Source organism: Mustela nivalis, assembly GCF_964662115.1.
Source record: "Mustela nivalis genome assembly, chromosome: 1".
NCBI lineage: Eukaryota > Metazoa > Chordata > Mammalia > Carnivora > Mustelidae > Mustela > Mustela nivalis.
The window spans coordinates 64,379,041-64,403,352 of NC_139020.1; the positions used below are offsets into that span (position 1 = coordinate 64,379,041).

At 40.1% G+C, this 24,312-nt stretch overlaps 1 protein-coding gene across 2 annotated transcripts in view; it reads right to left on the minus strand.

Annotated features, from left to right (window-relative positions):
• IGSF11 (immunoglobulin superfamily member 11) overlaps positions 1 to 23,797 on the minus strand; it is a 136,638-nt gene extending 112,841 nt beyond the window's left edge. The window contains exon 1 of one of the 2 annotated variants that reach the window (XM_082685916.1): positions 23,400 to 23,797. In XM_082685916.1, the coding sequence (XP_082542042.1) occupies positions 23,400 to 23,451 (52 nt within the window). In that variant the 5' untranslated portion in view covers positions 23,452 to 23,797. The remainder of the gene's footprint in view (positions 1 to 23,399) is intronic. The other variant, XM_082685913.1, reaches the window with a different exon arrangement.
• Positions 23,798 to 24,312: the final 515 nt, after the last annotated feature.

The window sequence follows — 24,312 nt, forward strand, 5'->3', positions numbered from 1 at the left end:
GGCTTAACCACTGAGCCACCCAGGCACCCCACATATTCATAATTTATATCCTTCCCCAAAAGGTGTCCTGGTTTAGTCTGCACTCAAATGAGTACAATTTAAGTGAAATAGAAATTTCTTCTTTTATCTAGATTTCTAAGGTCCAGCCTGGTCACCAACACCAGAACTACAAAACAGACACAAATGGTTAGATTTTAATCTCAATACAATCACCTTTCAGTAATCCACATTTATCCATATGTTAATGAAACAACCACAAATTTAATGTGTTTTTCCTTTTTACATTTGACCCATTTTGAAAAGAAAATACTCTTTATAAGTCTTTACCTTTTGCAATAGAGGTTTTTGCAAAACCAATTGTGCCAAGCCTTTAAAAGATTCATTGAGAATATGTCTCTCTTCTTGGACTTAAACTTACTTCATCAACATTTAGGAAGAATTTCACATAACCTTGAAAGAGCACAACAGCACAACAGGTAATCTCCCTGTTTCCCTCTTGGTCCACTTCCAATCTACCCTCTTTCTGCTACTAAAGCCAAATTACTTAAAAGAGCCAAGGTGAGCAAGTTATTTCCCTGTAAAATCCTTAGAAGACTTCCCACTGCTCACCAGATAAAAGTCCAGATCTTTGGTGCATACCTATCCTTGTTGCCCCATCTCTAACCTCTTCTGCCCTTGAACCTTTCTTTACCTCTAGCCCTGCAGAGCTATGTGTAGCTCCCAGACTATTTTATGTTTCTGTAACTCTGCTTGTCTACTCTTTTTGCCCACAAAGGCTAGGTCTCACAAACCCTCTCCCTTCCACACTGCCCTCTCGCCTCCTGAGGCGAGATCCCCAAAGACGGAGCTTCTGGATTCGCTTCTTCTGCAAATTCGATCATTCTTCTTGGATCTATGGACTTCCAGATCAATTTATGCCTTCCCTTTGTGACTTGGGAATAAAGGTTCTACCAACATATTTATTTATATAAAACGTGATTCCCCATACAACGCACATTCCAATGAGAGGTGATATGTATATACTAACCTCCTCACTTATCTGGATTTTGCTTTTTTTTTTTTTTAAGATTTTATTTACTTATTTGACAGACAGAGATCACAAGTAGGCAGAGTGGCAGGCAGAGAGAGAGGAGGAAGCAGGCTCCCCGCAGAGCAGAGAGCCCGATGTGGGGCTCGATTCCAGAACCCTGGGATCATGACCTGAGCTGAAGGCAGAGGCTTTAACCCACTGAGCCACCCAGGCGCCCCTGGATTTTGCTTTTTTATGTCCTTGGATTGTTGTTGATCTCTTCAACTTAACTATAAAATATCAGAGAGAAATAGTATATTCTACTAGGGGCAGGGTGGCCATAAAACACTTAGTTCTTAAACAATTTGCCTAATGAATTTTGTAAATTGAAAATATGAGATGGTACTGATTTTTTTGTCAATGTTTACTAAACATCTACCATGTGACAGGCACTGTGCTAGATTCTAGGAACTCAACACAGTACAAAATAAATTCTAGACAATTTATAGAAACAAAAAACTGTAATTTATAACTAATAGAGACATTAGAGACCACTGAGTCTAGTCTACCCACTTTATGGTAGAGGAAGTGTCTTGCCCAAATTTATCCAGGTAGTTAGTCACGAAGGCAATATATAAGAGATTTCTCATCTAATCTCTCATCTTTTTCCACCAGGTTGAAGGAATTTTGAGTAATAAAACAGATTAAACACTATTTTGGATTAAGATATTATATAAAATCTCAGTATTTTAAAGTAATATTAATCTATATGTGAAAAGAGGCTTGAATGCAGTGACAAACAACAAATCTAAAGAGAATGAAATAATAGAGACCCAGAAGTGGGAGCTGAGATTCATCTAAGTCAGCAGATGACATCTATTTGCACTCGTTAGCACTGCCTGGCATGTGCTACACCACCCCCTCGGGTAATTTACATTTTTTTTTAAAGCATGTATTTCTAAATTTAGGAAGTTAGGATAATCAGGGTGGAAAAGCCCATCTGTTTGACGTTCACTCCAGCTGCTGCAGATTCTGAAATGAAATTTGAGTATTTTCTTGTCTGTTTCATCTTATCCAGTCTGGAATTTGAGGACATTATAGTAGAATAAAAGTAGCTCAGGGCAGAGGATGCAATAGTTTTTTTTGTTTTGTTTTGTTTTGGTTTTTTTGTTTTTTTTTTTAGCATACACTACACCCCCCATTGTGTTTAACTAGCCCTACCACAATTACACAAGCACATCCACTATTTATACACATCTGTGTACACTCATGGTATGTATACATTTCCTTGTATAATATTTTTGGGGGGTGGTAGGTAAGGCAGAGAGAGAAAGACCCTCAGAAGAGACCATGTTTGACCCTAATGGGGTTAAATTTAATTTGTACAAGCCAGAAAAAGTAACTGAAATAGTGCTTGACCCTATTATTCCCCTTATGTTATTAGAGAGAGTTTTAGCCTGGATCCTGGTCCAAACTTTGCCACTTAAAAGCTGTGTAGTTTTGAAAAGATGACTTTACCTCTCTGGCTTTCTCATTATATAACATGAAAGAATACAGGGAGGAGGGGAAGGAAGAGAGAGTTAAGCAAAGAAGAGAACCCAAAAGAATGAAGGTGCTTTCCAGATCTGTAATCCCAGGACTTTATGACAGCTGCATGAATTTTCAAAGAGAAGCCTCTGTTAAGTAGAAGCAGTTTCCCCGTTCTGGTTTGAAATTATCAACATTAAATCCAGAAGCAAATCAATAAACATCAATTTATATGCCTTTTTATTTATCTTTAAAGTGTATAAGTCATATATATTGGAAGCTAAGTAAATATTTAGTATATACTACAGCAACTTAGAAATGTTTTTAAAATAAACAGATTCAAACAATTCTACATTTCTAAAGGACAAAAATACATTAAAAGAGAAGCAAACATTATCTAGGACGATGTTTATTACAGGTGATAAATGTTAAATGCAGCTGTTAATAAAACCCCAAAAAGCTCATCTAGAGAAATAAAGGTGTCCCGTGTCCATAAACCTTTCCTGAATACCTTCAACATGCAAGGTACTGTGGTCTAAGCAACAGCAGGTCAGCAGGAACCAAAACCCCTACAGGTTGGGTGAGACCTACCAGGCCCGAGAGAACCAACAAATCACCAAGCGTTTCAAGCCAGAGACCCAGCACAGGCTGCAACACCACGACCCTGTGACTTCACTTAGCAAACTGTCACGTACCTGGACAACACACCAGAAATCATAAGGCTGCAAAAGCTTTAAAAAGCTTGTTTACCAGGACTTCGGGAGACCTAGGTTCTTAACAGAATTCCTCCCTGACAGTTCCATTATTCTCAGCCTACCAGTACCTTAGAGGAGAACAAACATTTTAAGAAGCAGCGGGGACCTGAAAGAGAAACCGGTGAGGTCATCTTGTACCGCCTCCCATGTTGTAGGCTCTTCTTGCCTCTGCTGCATGCCCAGTACCTAGAACATTGTCTACCACCAAGCAGGCCGTTGAGAAATGCTGAATGAATAAACAACAAATGTTCAAGGTAGTGCGGCCGCATCAGGGCTGAGGGGAAGAAAGAGACGGGCTTTAGCTGTTCACACCAGGTGTTAGGGCACTTTCCCTGTCGGAGCAGCCACTCTGTGGAGAGGCTCGCAGGCCTCTCTTTCCAGATAAAGAGCAAGAGTCAAAGGTTAAACAACACTCTGACCAAAGAAGAGAGGAAAGCATGGGACTGTGTAGTGTACCTAGGTGAGCTGGGATGAAGATACTGAGCTCTGAGACAGACAGAGAGAGAGACAAGCATAAAAGACAGCAGTCTGAGACCAGAAAGAAAGCTGGGCCGGGGAGGTTAGCAACAGGCTGAGCAGCAGCAGGGACAAGAGCAGGCACAGACACAGAGGAGTCAGTGCCTGGACCAGAGCCAGATGGCAGGCACAAAGGGTATCTTGTGGGGCTGCAGGAGTCCCACAGGGAAGGCGGGAGGTGCAGGGACTCTCGGGAGTGAAGGTGTATGGGCCCTTGGGCTGGAGAAATTGGGGGAACCAGGGTGGTATGGGTCATGTGTTCAAAGCTTCTCAAAGTAAAAACTGCTTAGAAATATGTCAGTAAAAGCAAATAATGGCATGTACATTAGTAACGAAGATGATGGTCATTTATGGTAATTTATTAGTCGGGCTGTCATTCCTAATCTTTTTTAAAATCATCTTCAGAAATCTAAAGGGAAAAGCCAATTCTTAGCAGAAGGAAGAGAACACTGCAAATATAGAATTATTGACTATGCAGGAAAATGTTTAGAATGCCGAAGCACATAGTTCAATGTGTACAGATTACATGCATAATAGAGCTTCAAATGAGTTACCATAGCTACAAAAAGATAATTAATTTTGAGGAAACAAAAGAAAAGAGATATCATTAGGGACAGTTTCAAAGAGCTGAAATAATAAACGTGGCATCCAAATTTAACTCACATTACTCCCCAATAGGAGCTAGCAATGCAACTTTCCACGTGCCCACTTCTGCTGTGGTTCCCCACCCCCTCCCCACTCCCATGTGCCAGGCCTCCACTAGGCCAGTCCGGATCCTATTCAGATGCCAGGAGACTCTGTGACTTTCCACCTACTCCGTAAAGTCTCTCTCAACTCCAGATGACCTTGTAGCCCGAACTGTACAATCATCACCAACTACGTACGAAACAAACATGGATTGGGCACTGGCTGTATCCCAGGCGCAGTGCCAAGGAGAAGGAAGGAAGGAAGAATGGGATTAAGCACACAGGTGAGTGTGAAGGTCACAGCCAACAGGTATGGACTAAACTCTGAACAATGTTCTATAGAGAAGGGGGAGGAAGAAGCCAACTCAGGGGGAGACCACGTAGGACATGGTCCAATCTGCCCCCAGAACCATAAGTATTATTTTCCAGGCCCAGAAAAAAAGAGGAGGAAGGGGGATATCAAGTTGAAACTATAGTATTTTCTTGTTCCCCTTTCCCTGAAGCAGGAAGAAGTACATTTGAGAAACCAAAAGGCATGAGTTCTGACTTTATTTAACTTTTCTAAACATCACTTGTTTTCTTCTTTGTTTATAAAATGGAAACAACGCAAGGCGGTGGTAAAGATTAATCATATAATGTATACTGAAGGACAAGTACTTGGACACATTTTTTTTTTAATTTTTTAAAGATAAATGGAGTATTTATTTATTTATTTATTTATTTCAGAGAGACAGGGAGTAGGGGGCAGAGAAAGAATCTTAAGTAGACTCCAATATGAGCTAGGAGCCCATTGTAGGGTTTGATCCCATGACCCTGAGATCACAACCTAAGCAGTAACCAAATGTTGGACACTTAACTGACTGCACCACCCAGATGCTCCCCTATGAAACATTTTAGGTAGGAAGAAGTAAAAAAATGCTTCTTCTCTTCCCTCCTCAAAAACCATAAACTCAGTGAAGGCAGGGATAGAGATTTATACTTCTTTCCTGTCACCTGCATGAACAGAACTTTAAAGCATGATTTCTTGTTGACATAACTTTTCAATCATTCCCATTTGAATTTTATGACTTACAAATCTCCTATCATGCCTACTTATTCAACATAAATAAAAATAAAATTTTAACTCTTATATCCAGAGCTGTATTACCCAAAAGAGACAAACACTTAAGGCACCAGTAAGACAGGAACAGGGTGGTGGGAGGAAGACAGAGGAGGAAACATTTTTAAGGCTAACTGATATCTGATATTTCAGAAAAAAGATCAAGGCAGTCCTCTTGAAGTCCAGCTTTCTCTTTAGTTTAGTGTCCCATTCTAAGTTTCACAGCGGGGGGGTGTGGTACCATGATCTTTTCATGCTAAGGATTCCAAAAATCTCTACAAGCCCTGCTCACAGCTCATATAAATGTTCCCCAAGTTCTTCTCAATCAGGGCCTAGAATGGAGACAAAACCACCACAAAGTCAAATGGAGCTTAAAAGAAAAAACAGAACCCATTTACTGACTGCCTGAACCTGGCACAGTATTGGGTACTTTACCTATTGTCTTACTCTTCCAGGCACTTAACTCCAGGTACTGAAATTCATTCTACTGTATAACTGCACAATTTCCTCACTTGGAAACAGGGATAATAGTCATCTGTCTCACAGACTTGTCTTGGAATTGATGAATAAACATACATAAAATGCCTAGGTAATACATGGCACATGGGGAATACCCAATAATTGTAGCTACAGTTTTCATAGAAATTTGACAGCCAGACTAGAAACTCAGGACACTCTAAAATCAGAAGAAATGCATGTGACTTATGGAGGGATCCAGAAGCGGTGGCAGCAGCAAGACTGAAGCTCATCAGAGCTGGCACTAGGGGCAGGATGACTTGGCTTGCCACCCTTTGGCACATGTGCCCAGAGCCTATTCAACTCCAGTGTTCCAAGCTGTTTAACCACATTCAGTTCACTGTGGGCACCTCAGGACCAAAATGCCTGCCAAAATCCAAGTATTTAAAAAAAGCACTCCAAGTGATCAAGCAAATAAAGAGGCTTTTCTTAAAAGAAAAGATCATTTATCGAGATTCAATAAACCACTGTAGTATAGTTCTTGCAACTTCTTACACATTTGCTGCCATGTTGGTACATCAGCTTAAGTTGAAAACTAGGACATCTGACCAGAAGAGACCCCTAGATTCTGTAGAATTGGCCATGCATCTAAACATAATGTTATCAAGAAGAGGCCAATAAGTAAATTTACATTTCTTCATTGATAAAGGTGCATATGCATAAAAGCATGGTCTATTATCTTTCAAACTGATATGATCTTCTTACTACTTCCTACCTCTGCAACTCACCCCAAATCTAGATGGGTGGCAGAGGTCAAGGCATAACTGAATTTAGTCCAACCTGGTCAGCTAAGACTGATGCAATGATCTGAACAGACCTTTTAAATAATCTTATACATGTCTCTTTTAGATAGCTCAGATAAATGCACAGTCTTTTAGATTTCTTTCTCCATGTCCTACTTTTCTTCCAGATGGTGTCTGACTGCCTGAAGGAGAGAATCCTCAAACTATCCCAAGGCAGAGAAGAGGAGAGGTAGCCATCACATCTACACAAAGTTGCTTGGGTCTTTACTGGATTCAGCTCTAGAGTATCCTGACGGAGTACTCCCTGTCTGGTAAGTTACAACTGGTCCAATAGGGGCTAGTTGTAGTGGTGATGTTGAATGGGGAACAGAGCTGAATATGTTCCAGTCCCCATCTTTATACAATGATCCTGGCCATTTGTCTCTGATCTTGAAATTCATGTACAACACACAGACTTCTTCCTTCTCCTCAGACCTCTATAACTCCCCTCAGCAGAGTACACATACACTCCTAGTCTCTTAACCACTTCATGCCAGGCCCTGAGGAACCAGGAACACTGCCTCACACTCCACCTGCTGTTGCCACTGCCTCTGTGTCATCACTCTAGCACATGTTCAGAGTGGTTGACTGCAGAACCTGCAGACCCCAAGAACCAGAGCACCCAGGCAAATGGCATGGATTGGTCAAAACAAGAATGAGAATCAAATAGGAGACAACACTTCACTCATACCACTAAAGAAACACACTATATCATAATGAGCTGAGTCATGTTTGGCTTTTAGACTAAATGATGGGAGTCTTGCTGAGGACAGGACCCAACCCTTTTTCATCTTTCTACCCAATTTCTGGAGCATAAAGGACACTTCAGTTTTTTTGCTGTTTTGTTTTTCCTTAAAAACTGCTTAATACCAAAGAAACAAAGATGATCTAATTGGTTGGGGTAAAGATGAGACAGACAGTGTACAGGACCATTAACTATCTGGCTATATCTTCTTCTACCTGACATTTTAACTACTACATAGCTGTACCTCAATTTCCTCACACAATCTGACAAGTGCTCCCTAATTACTCCTTCTGATTCACTTAAATCTCCAAATTATAAGTGAACTTACCACTCTAATTATAGTTACGTATGTTTTAAGCTCCTCAAGACCGGTTACCATACTAAATACTCCACATACCCCCAGTATTTACTACAGTGGTACACAAACAGTGGGTTTCTCAATAGTTCATTGGAAAATGAAAAGACATACTTTTAAGAAGTTGAGATATTCTCCCCCAGGAAAAAGAAAAAAATCAAATGCATACAACACTAAATTTTGCATAAAATTTCTGTGGAAACCATTTTGGACCCTACGCTCAAATTCCTTATAGAAAACAAATGTAAGGTGGTGCTATTATCATGCAAGGTACCCAACAACAGGAAAGGCTATTATACCACTAAAATTATTATTTTTAAAAGAAATTACTATATAATGATAAAGTGAAGATGATGAGATTCAGAATGCAATCTCAGCTCCAGATGATAAAGACTGTATTAATGAAGCAGGAGATGATGATGATAAACAGGGCAGAGGCAACAGGGGAAGATGAGGGAGATAGGAGACCAAAAACAAAATAAAACAAAAGGAGAGAAGAAAATAATGCTATAAAAAGGAAATAAAGGGCGCCTGGGTGGCTCAGTGGGTTAAGCCTCTGCCTTCGGCTCAGGTCATGATCTCAGGGTCCTGGGATCAAGCCCCGCATCCGGCTCTCTGCTCAGCAGGGAGGCCTGCTTCCCCCTCTCTCTCTGCCTACCTTTCTGCCTACTTGTGATATCTCTCCTGTCAAATAAATAAATAAAATCTTAAAAAAAAAAATAAATAAAGGAAATGAATACTATTTACAAACAAAGTCAGATCTCATAGCCTTCTGGTTAGGTCCCTTCAGTATTTTGGGAAGTGAGTGTTTCTGGATTGACTGTTATTAGTAAGTATTTATTCATCACTTACCATGTGCAAGGCATTGTACTAGACCCTGAAGGTAATATGAAACATAAGACCATATCAAAGAGCTTATATAAGCAAAAAGACTGGACATAAACATAAGTGGGTAAACCACCACCACAAGTTTTAACCCCTAGCTCCCAAACCTCAACACACAGCCAAAAGATCATTCTGGGTGGACTATAGTTCAAAATATAAAAGGCAAACAGCATAGCTTCTAGAAGAAAACAGAGAATATCCTAACAACATTGGGACAGGCAACAAATTCTTAGCCAAGACACAGAAAGTGCTAGCCAAAAAGGAAAAATTGTTAACACTGCACTAATTAAAATCAAGAACTGTTCTTTAAAAGACACCAAAGTAAGAAGACTGAAAAGACAAGTCACAGGGTAAAAGATTTTTGCAACACATGTAACCCACAGAGTGCCACTAATATGACAAACATTTTAAAACCTGTACAAATCTGGGAGAAAAAAAGACACACAGATCCTCCAATTTTAAAAACTGGCAAGTGAACCTGGGTAGCTCAGTCAGTTAAGCATCAGACTCTTGATTTCGCTCAGGTCTTGATTTCAGGGTTCTGGAAGCAAGCCCCGAGAGGGGCTCTGAGCTGAGCAAGGGGTCTGCTTGAGATTCTCTCCCTCTGCCTCTGCCTCTCTACCCACGTCTCTCTCTGTAATAAATAAATCTTTTAAAATAAATAAAAACTGACAAAAACCAAAGGTTCATCAACAGATAAATGGATAAACAAAATGTAATATATATATATATACACATAACAATAAAATATTCAGTCATAAGATTTTACGAAGTTCTGATACATGCTATCACATGAATGATTCTTGAAAACATTATGCTAAGTGAAATTAGCCAGTCACAAAAGAATAAATACTGTATGATTCCACCTATGTGAGGTACCCAGAATAGAAAAATTCATAGAAATATAAGTAGACTAGACCTTACCAGCGGCTGGGGGAAGAGGAAAACAGGGAGTTACTGCTTAATGTTTATAAGGTTTCTGTTTGAAGTGATGAAAAAGCTCTGGAAGTAGTGATATTTGTACAACATTGTGATGCTTAATGCCACTGATTTGTACACTTAAAAATGGTTAAAATAGCTAATTTTATGTTATGTTTTACCATGATTATTAAAAATTAATGACACATTATATCCAAACCATTGAATTATAAAATAAATAATGTAATATACCAAAAACCACCAAATTGTACACTTTAAACGGGTAAATTATACAACATGTGAATAATATCTCAATAAAGCTATAAAGAAAAAAAAAAAAGAAGCAAGACTTGAGCAGACAATTTACATAGGAGGATACCTAAATGGCCAAAAAGGGGAAATGGTGGGCAACCTCATCAGTAATCAGTAATCAATTACAAACACACACACATACGCACACACAATGAGATACCCTTATTCATCCATCATAATGGCTCAAGTTAAATAGATCTAATAGCTTGTGTTCACAAGGATGTGGAGGAAACAACTTTCAAACACTGGTAGCAGGCATAAAGATCAACACAACACTTTAGGGGAAATGGCAGTATCTATTGAAGATGAATACACAGTTTGTTTCCTAGGTATACACCTGACAGAAAGGCACTCTGATTTGCATCAAAGCCACACATGTTCAAGCACATTCACTTCAGCCTTATTCATTATAGGCCCAAAGTGAAAAAAACCCAAATGTCTATCAGCAGTGGGATGGCTAGGTGGATACCATGGTACATTCACAGGAAGAAGGTCTATACCATAATGAAGGTGAAGAAACCACAGCTACACATGATATGCAAAAACCTCATAAACAATGTTGCATTTTAAGAGCCAGATGCAAAAGAATGCATAATGAATATGGATGATTCTATTTACATAAATTTCCTAAACAAGCCAACTAATTTTCAGTGTTAGAAGTCAAAAACTGACTACCTTTGGGGAGCAAGGGATGCTAGGGTGATTGAGGGGGCACTGGGAGTCTACAGGGAGAGGGCAATGCTGTCATTGGTTACACAAGTACATCCACTCACAATAACTCATTAAGTAGTACTCTTAAGAGTTTTACACTATTTTTTGTGTATATTACACTTTTTAAAAAATTTAGTCCCTGTCACTATTGCCTTTTCTCGTAAATATAGCAACTTTGAAATGTATCATAACCAAAGAAAAAACTGACTGAATATAAGCCCCTGCTCTTCAGTGGGATGAACAAAGTATGAATTAGAGAAAGGCAGCAGGAACATGCTACTGCAGGAACATGTTACAAGATAGTGGGAAGCTACTGTAAACTTAGCTCCTGTAAAGGAAAGGGGTGAGAAACTATTAACCTTTTCGAAACGAGAGCACACATGAAATGCAAATTCAATCCACAACATTAAAGAATCTGTCTTTTTTTTCATTCTTTGAAAATAAGAAATGCCTATACTCTAGGGAAAAAAATTTAAATTTACAGGCATATCTCAATTTCATATATGGAATTTCAATTCTTTGCCTATGAAATGAGAGAACTGGATTGTCCGTTATGTAATACAAGATAAAGGGCACTGAAAGCAGAGATTTCACATTTACCCATTCACTCGACAAAGCAATCGCCTGCCGTGTGCAGGCACAGAGCGCTCATCCTTTGGAGCTTGCAACAAGTGTGAGAGAAGGAGGCACGGCTGTCTGGAGGCGCTACCCATCAGGGGAGCAGGGCAGACTGTTCTGCCTTCACAGATCATGAGAGGAAAGGATCCCCTACAGAGGGGTCAGGCCACAGTGTGAGGCACCAGGCTGGAGCTGGGGCTGGAAGGGCAGGAATATGGCTTTCAAGAGAAGGAGGTGACGGGTTTCAGATCCACCAGCAAAACACGAAATAAGTCAATCGGAGAAAGACAATTATCATATATGATCGCTCTGATATGAGGAATCTGAGAGGCAGGGCAGGGAGTCGTGGGGGGTAGGGAGGGAAAATGAAACAAGATGGGGCCAGGGAGGGAGACAATCCCTAAGAGACTCTTAATCTCAGGAAACAAACTGAGGGTTGCTGGGGGAGGGGGGCGGGGAAGGGATAGGGTGGCTGAGGGATGGACTCTGGGGAGGGTATGTGCTATGGTGAGTGCTGTGAACTGTCTAAGACTGATGATTCACAGACCTGTACCCCTGAAGCAAATAATACATTATGTGTTAATTTTAAAAAAATAAAATAAAGATCCACCAGCAAAGGTTGCGAAATGTGGGCAACAAAACCGAAGAGGCAGACAGGACCAGAGTGGCAAAGGGCACTGGGGACATGCTAGGTGGGGAAGAGCAGAAAGCCAGAGGGCACAGGGAATATTAGGAAAACTTCAGAATTTCTCCTTTAAGGTGTTTTGACTTTGTGTTGATTGTTGGAGGAGGAGAGGAATATGATGAAAGCAGTGTTTGACAGAAAAGCAAAGGTGGATCAAAGCGAAGAGAGGTGAAGGAAACATCAGCCAGAAAACTGGCAGAACAACGTGAACTTAAAATGATAAGGGTAAAAAATCTCGAAGGTGGAGAGAAAAGAAAGGAGAGTGAAGTTAAGAAAACTAAGAAGAAATATTCTCAAGATTTGGGAGTTTCCAGATATGAAAAAATAAACTATTTTGCATAGGAACGGGTCATGGGATCATACATGCCGCCACAGTCCACACAGATTCCAAAGTCTGCCCAAAAGCAGCAGCGTGTGCCCCACGCCCACACACACGTTTACCTAATTAGCGATTACATATGAAGCAGAAGGGCAAGGAAAGGCTTGTGAAGGTTAATCTCCATGTGGAAAAGCTGAATTAGTTTCCCTGCCATGCTTGGGATAACAGTAACCAAAGGAGGAGGGGAAAAGTTTCCAATACCCTTACTCAAGTCTAAGAGAAGTGCCAACTTCCACTATGTCAAGAGAATCTGAGAATTCAGAGGAAGTGCTCAAGACTGCAAATTATTTTTGTGTTCATGGTCTTCATCATCAGTTTATAGAATATTTGTTAGACACTGAAGGAGTAAGCAGATTTGATTTATTTTAATGCAGGCAGATGGCTTGGTCATGGAAATTGTGAAGAGATTACTGAGCTGCTTCCTCAGATCAAGGACATTATGGAATTAAAGCCTCTAAGAGACCGTGCTGGTCCAGGTCCCCGTGGCTCACAACCTTACACGTTCTTATTAATGAGAAAGGAAACTCAACCCCTTAAACTGGAAGGAACCAGGGAAGAAGGGGTGGGGTGGGGTGGGGGAGAGCAATTAATTTGTCCAAAGAAGTATAAATGTTGAGATGCAAACCAGAAATACAGATTGATCAAAGGCCAATTAAAAACGTGCTTTGCTCTGAGGACACTGAAATCATGAATTAAGAAGCATTAAAAATCACAATTTCAGAAAATACATTCACGAAAATGAATCATGTTTAAGTTGCTGTAACTATTTTGGAATAATTTAACGATCTGAAAACAAAGTATACTTACTAAGACAACATAGTAGGCATTGAGTTTATGAATCTCTGGATTATTTTTAAACTTCTGCCAATGTGACTAACTTTTGTCAATTTTGGAGTCCACCTGGCTTTGTATAAAAACATCTTCTTTCATAAAAATGCAAAGAAAAGAGCTGGGAAACACCATCAATGACATAAGACCTTGAGTCAGAATCCAGACATCCCCTAACCACACCCCCCAAAGCTTTCCATTTAAGTACCACTATCTTCCTGACTAAAACTCCCTGGTTTTTGTTTTAGTTTTTGTCTTTTAAAGTTCACAGACTTGGGGTGCCTGGGTGGCTCAGTCAGTTGAGCTTTCAATTCTTAGTTTCAGTTCAGGTCATGTTGTCAGGGTCATGAGATCAAGCCCTTCTCTCTCCCTCTTCCCCTGCCCTCTAACCCCTCCCCCCCACCCCCCACCCCCCCCCCACCGCTGGAGCACACTAAATCAATCAATCAATCAAATCTTTGTAAAAAAGTTCGCAGGCTTTTCACTTTCAATCAACAGCAGCACTAGGAAAATATCTGTATTTGTCATGTAACCTCATACAGATAAAATTTAGACAAAAGAATTTATGAGAGAGAGGAAGAAAAAAGTCACAGAAATCAAGACAAAAGACCAGAATATAGTGATTGTGGTAAAAAGATTTGTCATATTTATAGTCTGCTTATCACTGACCCTCTCCCTCCTGACACATATAAGATCTATGATATAAAGGATTTAAGAGAATAATTATGTACATAGTAAAAAAACAATTTAAAAATAAGAGTCTTGGGGCGCCTGGGTGGCTCAGTGGGTTAAGCCGCTGCCTTCGGCTCAGGTCATGATCTCAGGGTCCTGGGATCGAGTCCCGCATCGGGCTCTCTGCTCAGCAGGGAGCCTGCTTCCCTCTCTCTCTCTCTCTCTCTCTGCCTGCCTCTCCATCTACTTGTGATTTCTCTCTGTCAAATAAATAAATTTTAAAAAAATTAAAAATAAGAGTCTTTATATTTGAAACCTCTTTTTATCTTTCCACAATAGATAAGGATGGTTTTAATTCCTAGAATTAAAGAAAGTCTCATTGTATTGATGAGAGGAAAATCAAGTAACTTGTCTTAAACAAGGGCAAGTGTTGTAAAATCTTTGGAAATATTATGTCTTGTAAATATGTTAAAACTAGCCATATAATGTCTCCAACTTATTTTATGTCAATATTCTTAATACTTGGATGCCAAGTCAAAGAACCATGAGATTACAGAGCTGGAAAAGAACAAGAGATTACCTCATCCGACTTCTTCATTTTATAAATGAAAGCAAGCCTGGAGAATTGTAGGATGTGTCCCAGGCCACATCTCCCGTTGGTACTCCCTATACAGAACTCTTACCTTCTGACTCAAGTTGGAGATGACCAATCCTTATAACAGTAACTGCCACTAACCAAGCATTTTTTTTTTAACGCCAGACTTTATGTCAGACCCTTGAGAAATGTGTCATTTTATTAAATTTATATGTACAAAGATGTTCAGTACAACATCATTAATATAAAAAAATCAGAAATAGGGGTGCCTGGGGTGTTCAGGCAGCTATATGTCCAACTCTTGATACCAGCTCGGGTCTTGATCTCAGGGGTCATGAGTTCACGCTCCAAACTGGGCTCCACACTGGGCATGTGCTTACTTAAAAAAAATATCCAGAACAACATAAATGTCCAACAATGGGGAATATTACTCAGCCATCAAAAAGGATAAATACCCAACTTTTGCATCAACATGGCTGGGACTGGAGGAAATTATGCTGAGTGAAATAAATCAAGCAGAGAAAGTCAATTATCATATGGTTTCACTTACTTGTGGAGCATAAGGAATAACACGGAGGACATTAGGAGAAGGAAAGGAAAAGTGAAGGGGGGAAATCAGAGGGGGAGATGAACCATGAGAGACTGTGAATTCCAAGGAACAAACTGAGGATTTTAGAGGGGAGGGTGAGTGACTTTACAGGGGGGATGGGTGAGCCTGGTGGTGGTATTAAGGAGGGCACGTATTGCATGGAGCACTGGGTGTTACAGGTAAAAATGAATATGTAAAAAATGAATCTTGGAACACTACATCAAAAACTAATGATGTATGGTACTAATGTAACACAATTTTAAAAAGTCAAAATTAAGTCAAACTGACATTTGACAGACCCAAGAGCAGAGGACTTAACTGCAAAGGCAGATGAGGGAAATTTTCAGTGATGGAAATTTCTATATTTGACTCTGCTTACACAAGTGCATAAATTTATCAAAATTATATAATATTATACTGAAAATAGGAGGATCTTAGAGTTAGTTATATAGTTAATTAAATAGTTAATTATATTTCAACAAAATTGACTTAAAACACAAAATGAGTAATTCATGAAAAATTTTCTGGTGGCATGGTGGTTGTTAGTCACATACAAAATACACACACACACACCTACACACACACTTTCTACCTAGTGGCTATGATAATTTTCCTTCTAAATACATTCAAACATAATTGAATTTTGAACCTAGATTCTAGATAGAGGGTAAACAAAAGCTCCAAAAAATGTAAATGACTGGTCCTCTATGTGATCCATAAAGATCCTCACTAAAGGAAAAAAAAGTACATGTACATGCAGACTTTGTCATTACAAAAATGTCTGGAACAATGCACAGCAAAACCAGAAGATTTGGTGGGTGGAGGCAGGGTGAGTCAATTCTTAAACACTTCTGCATTGTTTGATTTTTTATGCCTAAGATATGTTACTTCTGTAATTAAAAACATATATAAAATATACAAATAAAGAATTTTAAGTGAGATTATGCTTAAATAATATATGCATACTTTACTTAATACCATCTTACATAGCATGCAATAATTATGGGCCGTCTCAGAAATAATTCTCAAAAACAAAGAAAGAAAGGAAGGAAGGAAGGAAGAAACTAACATTCCACTATAGTAACACCAGAGTTTCACACAGTCTGTGAACCCAACAGGGCTCCAAGATCCTTCCAGAAAATCGGTGGGGTAAAAGCTATTTTTTTTTAAAGATTTTATTTATTTATTTGACAGAGAGAGATCACAAGTAGGCAGAGAGGCAGGCAGAGAGAGAGAAGGAAGCAGGCTTCATGCCGAGCAGAGAGCCCGATGCGGGGCTCGATCCCATGACCCTGAGATCACGACCTGAGTTGAAGGCAGAGGCTTAAACCACTGAGCCACTCAGGCACCCCCAAAAGCTATTTTTTTAATGATGGTAAACTGCAATGTGCTTGTGCCTGTGTTGACACTTGTGCTGACGGTGCAGACACAGCAGTGGGTGAACCACGGGCCTTACGGCCCTCTGGGTGCAGGCACTGAACTCTCCTCACAGGCCTCCACATCACAGGCTCCCATGAAAACAGACAATCCAGTTTCACTGAAGAATGCCTTTGATGAAGCAGTAACAGTAATTTTATTAAATCTTGACCTCTTATAATATCCTGTGTGACAAAACGGGCAGCATGAACCATCGGTCACGTATGCTGCAGACCGAAGCACAATGGCTGTACCGGGAAGAGCACTGGTGTGACTCCATGAGCACAAAGCTGAATGAACTAGTTGCTGGTTTTGTGGATCAGCATTTTTACTTGAAAAAACAACCCACAGACTACAATTATTCAGACTTAGGTATGTGGCAGGCATTTTCTCCAAATTGAACAAAATAAGACTATCTCTTCCAGGGAAATAACTGACAGTTATCTGTTCCCAATAATAAAATTTGGGGAAATATTAAAATTTTACAAAACCTGTATCTGCCACTGCAGCTTAGCAGTTTTCCAAGACTAAACACACTTTTGATAAGATCAGTGGTGATATTAACAAATGTGATGTGTTTATATTATACAGTTTAATGTATGTCAACATTTGTAAAAATCTGTATTGAGGGACCAATATTTTCTAAATTATCAATGCACAGTGTACCAAAAAATCATGCAGTGTACCAAAAAATCATGTACCTAAAAATCATACACTCAAGTTGCAATATATATCAATGGATTTTTTTTTAAGAGTTTTATTTATTTATTTTGACAGAGGGAGATCACAAGTAGGCAGAGAGGCAGGCAGAGGGGAAGCAGGCTCCCTGCTGAGCAGAGATCCCGATGTGGGGTTCTATCCCAGGACCCTGAGATCATGACCTGAGCTGAAGGCAGAGGCTTAACCCACTGAGCCACTCAGACACCCACCAATGGATTTTAAAATAACAGAGCAAGAAATGTTTATTGATAATGGTTTCTAATTTTGCATGGTAGCCAATCTTTAAGAAACTACTAACTATTTAGTTTTGGTAAATATCAAAGAATATCCAAAATTATTTGAAAATGATATCAAAATACCCCCTTCCTCCTCTAACTACATATCTGTGTCAAGCCTGATATTCTTCATATATTTTAACCAGAGAAATACATCATACTAAATTGAACACAGAGGCAGAAAGGGGAATCCCACTGTCATCTAAATAAGTCAGACATTACAGAGATTTCCAAACATGAACAACATGCCCCTCTTCTTGCTAATATTTTTTGGTTTGGGCAAAAATTCTCACTTTTTGCAAAAATATATATTACTTATGTCAATATACAATGGACTTCTTGTTGTTTTTAAATTGATTAATAAATATTTTTAAACATTCTTACTTTTAGTTTTTAATATGGTAAATATTGGTAGATATAATCCACATAAAGAAAAACTCTTTACGGTCCTCAATAATCTTAAGGCCAAAAGTTTGAGAATCTATGTCATACACTGTTAACACATTTTTACATGTTCTGCATACTTTTTTTCTTCTTTCATAAAATGGGAGTAATGACAATAATATTTATTGAAACTTTACCTTACATGAGTCTCATGATAGCCAGATGATGTAGCTACTATATCTTCATTTTTTCCCCCATGATGAAGAGTTTTTATTTAATTCAATAAGCAACATGGAAACACTGAAATCCTTTAAGCAAGAAATCCTGGATCATTCTAAAATGTACTTAAGAGAATAGATTTTTTTTAATTTAATTCATTAACATATAATGTATTGTTTGTTTCAGGGGTACAGGGCTGTGATTCATCAGTCTTATATAATGCCCAGTGCTCATTAAAACACATATGCTTCCAAATGTCCATCACCCAGTTACCCCATCCCTCCAACCCCCTCCCTTCCAGCCAACCTCAATTTGTTTTCTATGATTAAGAGTCTGCATACTGTCTAGAGTCTTGGCTAACAAGCAGTCTGTCTTAAGTCTATGGCAGTCTGCACCTACACAGAGGCAATATGCGTAAGTGAAATGTACTACAAGCTTTCTTAACCAATGAAAGCCTAAAATGTTAGCCAGACTGAAATGTGTTCTGCAACAAGTGATGTTTACTATACTTCACCCTCACTTTTTGCCAGGTATTTTGTATTCTGGCAAATGATCCTGACCTGTGGAGCTGACAGAAGTTGCGTAACAGGTAGTGATGAACCTGGTACAAGGAACCAAAGATGAAGTATTATAAAAGATGTCTGATGTTACTTAAGGCATCTCTGAGTATATGATGAAGGATGGAGCTATGATTAGTAGAAGACTTCTGACATTTTGGAAGATACAAACATCACTGCAGACTGAGAGGATGGTCCACAGGGAATGAATCCTAGCTGGAAGAAACTCTGGGGTGGCGGGGATGTTTTCACATGAGCAACTGCTGTCAACAGGGAGAGACTTTAGACAAAAGTGGGTGAGGGGCTCTCTAAACTAGGACATTTTTTAAAATTTCCATGGATGTGACCTTCAACAGACTTCAGAAAAAAATTTAAACCTCTTTCCAGTTTTTAAAAATATTGGATTAATTAGTCTCTTAAGACTGGTCTAAGGAGTGGTCCCACTCTACTTGAGCTATACTCACAATACCACACTGTGTTATTACACAGTTGTGACACTTGATGAAATAACAGCATTGAATTTCCAACCACTACCATTCATGGCTGCTGATTTTCAACTAATTCTCTGAAGATTCTTCCGAAAAATTTTACGGAGGACAAGAATTTCCTGAATTCACTGCTTCTGGGGTCTCAACTTCTTTACTGGCAAGGCTGTTCTAAAGTAAAAGTATGCGTCTAATACTGTCAGTTTGTTACCTCTCTCAAGATCAAAATGCTAAATGAAAGGAAACCAGTAAGTAGACATCCTCTAAGAATTTTTTTTTTATTGGACAGACCTTTTTTTTTTCACATCAGCAAATTTGTATTTTTAATCCCTTTTTATAAACATAAAAATTGTGATGATATTTGCTAAAATATGCTCTTCCTATAATCCATATGTGAGGCAGAGTCCCACCATAGAGGACCTCTGTGGTATCTATCCGGCGATGGTAAAGAATGAACTGGTATCAGATCAACAGCTGAGTCTATCATTTGTGAAATTAGGAAACAGATTTTCTTTGCTGACTTCATGTCTTTTTTTTTTTTTTAAATCCTCACAAATGTAAACTACCCTTTCTTAGGTGGTAGGAAACCAGATACAGAGGGAATCAATTACCCAAACTTTAATAGAAAGAAAAAAAAAAAATCCTTCCACAGTTTAGGTAAATCGGCTTAACTAATAAGTAATTAATTAACTTTCCACATTTAAGACCAAATTCAGCTCAAATCAGATGGTGTTTTGAACACCACCCAAGAACTGACAACCCCTCTGAAACCAGTAACTCTCAATTATAATTGAAGAAGGATATCAGAGCCTCCAGATGGTCTAAGGGACCTTCTCAAAATGCAAGGGTGAGATTTACGTGTGCCAGACAGTCCTTACCAAACAAAAGAGGGGGGTACTTGAAGTGAGGGGACTACCAGAAATGCAGCAATCCTACCTCCAATTGCCCCAAACATCACTACTGTAGATAACATAAATTCAGAATCCCTATTCTAAATGAACTAATGTAGATGAGAATTTCAGTGGGAGTACCACGATTTCCCCCAAACCAGCTAGTATTTCTAGTCCCTTGTTCTGTAGAACTCATTGCAATTAAATAATTTTGTGTCCCAGCACATCACCTTGTTTGGCACTAAATCACATGGTTTAAGTATGAAGATCCAAATGAGACTTTTCATTATAAATGCTTCCACTATCAAAGTGCGAAAACACATTTGAAAATGTGCCACATACGGTTACTGGGGGGAAAAGTCTTTACCCATTGCATCATTACCTTGAGTCTGACAACAGTCCTAAGCATAACATTTTAGAAGCGCTTGGTGATTTAATGTTTAAATTCCTTCCTGAGTAGTCCACATTGAAAATACAGTGGATTAAGCTTAATTTCTCTAAAGTTTTCATCCAGTGGCTGCCACCTTTCATGTAGGTCAAACTACAGGTTTTTTACTAAAAAGTGAATCCTGCCAAAGCAGTTACATAATTCAAGTTAGAGCTGAGAAACCAAAGTTCGCAAGACTTTTTTCAGAATGCTAACGTTTAGGCTCATAATTCTTTTCATTTTCATTTCATTTTTATGTGATCTTTTCTTTTTATAGATTTTCTCAGATGCTGGAAAGTTATCTGCTATTTCAAGGAATCACAAGTAGCACAAAAAACACTTCAGATATATCTAACCTATTGATAGAACTATACAGAAGTCAACTTTCCAGTTCAAGTTCCCTTTGAAATTACTCCACAGAAAGTCAAACAAAAATAAAAACAGAAATCTCTTGACAACCACTTTCTTTCAAAAATGTAAGAGACTCTCTATGTCTACCTTTCATGCATCAAGACTTGGGAGTAGCCAAGGCTACAATGATTACCTACTCAGCATTCCATTTCTTTTCCTCCTTCATAACGAAGCCACTAGTTCAGGTTTCCACCCCTTCCCACCATTCTAAGTCCTAGGGATGGGCCCTAATTCATTCAAAACAACTTTGCCTTTGACTTCAACTTAATGGCAGTGAGGACATGGTATTCTCCTGGAGACTGTTACACTGGGCACAAGGATGCACACAATAACTATTCACCCACCACCCCTCCCCATCTTAAGGAAACTGAGTAACAGTGGCCTTCCCATGGCCTCCTGAATAAATCCCAAATTCAACATTCAAGGCTCTCTACTATTGTTTTACTGATTTTTTAGCCCTTTCTCCTTTCGACACATCTCCTGCTCTAGCAGCTAGACACTTGGCCTTTCAAGAATATGCCCCTGCACTTTCCACTTCATAGCCTTCATCCAGGCTGTCCCTTTGACTTGGAAAGAAGGCCCAACCACTCCCATGTCAGCCAATTCAAATCCTACTCAAAGTTCGGATCAAAAGTAAACTTTTCTATCAAGTCTTCCTTGATATCACCATTAATAAATGGCACTCATCATACATTCCTTGTATCATTAATCATTTTATATGCTTACAGCCTGTTTTAAAACCGCAGACTCCTTACAGGCTGCAATCTCTTATGCATCTTTGTCCCCCACCATCCCTCCCCACCAGACAGCCAAATTCAGAAGGCAGCTCAGTAAATGTATGTTGAACAAATGAACATTATTGTTCATTTCTGAGGGTGAAAAGTACTTCTACAAAACAGATTATCATGAAGGCTGAGTTGTCCTTGGACGTCTTTAAAAACACCCTAGGAAAGCTGAGGAATAGTTCTGCTGAAGGAAAGGAAACAAATCAGATGACCTTGTAAGGCTGCTTCTGCAAATTACATCAACTCTTGAAAAGTACTGCCTAATAATTCAAAAACAGACTATATACAAATGCTATTTACAAAAAGAGCAGCATTTATTATAATAGATGAAGGTTAAGAACAAATTATTTTTACCAAAATTGCAGCATCTCTTATAATAATATTTATACCATTTTTCAGTTATATCCAAGAAATTGTACAAAAAGCTCATTTACGCTAATTATTTCACACTTGAAAGAAGTAGGACAGAGAAAAATGCCAGCCACTTCAAATGGGCAACCAGACAAAATTAATTTGGAAGCACATATTCATGTCACTGAATTATTGTCTACACATCATCACCAAAAATATACCTACTGAACTCCAATAAAGTTACCTGCAATTCTGATGATTTCCTTCACTGGCATTTATGGAAAAAGTATACAAAATTTTGTATTCCTTTTTCCCCTACTAAATAAATTTGAACAATTTAAGTCGACTAAAATGAAGTTATTTCAAGATCCATGGGTATATTATCAGTTCAAATAAGGCCGCAAAACTATGGGAAACATGTTGGTACCTCCAGAAACAAACAAGTTTAACCACAATATTTCATAAATCACTGAACCTGCTCTTTAAATAAAACCTTCAGAATAAATCTCAATAAATCTCATTAATTAAATGGGACAGAAAACATTGCAAGGACAGTGCACTCACAAAAGAAAAAAGCACAGTAGAAGATGAAAAATCAGAGTTCAATATGATGACTATTCATAGACAATAAAATGTAAAAAAGATTAAATAGAGAGTAGAAAATGAAATAGTTTTAAAAAAACATTAAAAAATTAAGCACACATTTAGTCTTTTTGTTCTAAAACTGTTACACTCTGTATTTCTGTAAACCAATTTAAATGCTTTGGGGAAGAAGCTAGAGTACAAAAACTATATTGTTTTCGAACACAGTGTAGCACACTGTACAGTTATTTTTAAAGTAAAGATCACATTTTCAGTCAAACCTGCATATGCTTGTTAAAGGTTAGGATAAAGCTACAATTTAAAGTTTTCTCATTTATTTTAAAGGCACCTCTTGTTTTTCCCGGAGACGCCGGATAACGGAAACTGATTCCAAAGAGTATTTCTTCCCGGACCCAGTAAGTGCGGGAGTGGTAATCTGAAAAGCACAGCGGGGTCAGAAGCAGGTCCGGGATCCGCGGAAACCGAGAAGCGGGCGCAGTTACCTCTAGGATCTGGGACACCTGAGAAGCTCGGAGGGGGAGGGGGGACGGGGGCGCAGGCGGGACGGCAGCGGCGAGGGTGGGCGCGTGAGCCCCGGCCGACAGCAACGAATATGGCCCCTGGCAAAGTTGGGTTCGCAGGACCTGGCACAGGTCACCCCGGGCCCGCCGGCCCAGCCCGGCCCCAGCGGGAGCAGAGGGCTCAGGCTACTCACCGTGCAGAGAGAGGAGCAGCAGAGGCGCCAGCGGAGAGCCCGGAGAAGTCATTCCGGGGCCGCGGGGAGCGCGCTCAGCGCCCGCCCGGGTCCTCGTCGCGAAGGCGGAGACGCGGGCCGGGCTCTCGGCGCTCTTGGGGCAGCCGGGTCCGACCGGCCGGGCCGGCACCGTGGGACGCGCAGCCGAGACAAGTGCAGCTCCCGCGCCTTGCCCCGCTCCGCAGACGCTGAGCTGCGACCAGGCGCGTCCCGGGCTCGCGGGCCTCGTCCCGCAGCGCCGCGGCCACCTCGCGCTGCCCCAGGACCCGACGGCCCGCCGCGCCGCCGGGGGAGCCACTCCCCCCCCCAACTCTCGCCCAGCTAGTCCGGCAGCAGCCCGGCTCCACTCGGCTCCGCACCGCCCACTCTCCCCGCTCGGTCTCCCGGGCAACCGCGGCTCCAGCGCGACGCCTGGCGGCCCACCCGCGGAGCGAGCGCGGCGCGCATCTGGCGCTGCCGCGGCCACCTGTGCGCGGTGCCGCCCACTCCCCCGCACGCCGCTGGGAGCGCCGCTGGGGACCGTCCGGAGGACGCCCTCCTGGCTTGCAGGCAAGTCCCACCCCTGCGGTGAACTACTCGGGAGACAGGGGTGTCAGTCTTGATCCCCAGAGTCCGCTAGGAAGGACTTGCCACAACCTTCGTTGAGCAAGACTTTTTTCTGTTTTCAGATGATTTCTATGTGTCCATTTCCTCTCTTCTGTCACCTACAGAATCTGGCAAAAATCTGATTCTGGCAAAATTAAGAATTGATGAGGTTTGTTCTATTCCATAGTGTTTAGTTTTGTTTTGTTTTCTTTTCTTTTCTCCCCACACCCACCCACTACCCTTTTTTCCTTAAAAGAGCCTAAGGGCTGTACCGTGCTTCTCATTCCCC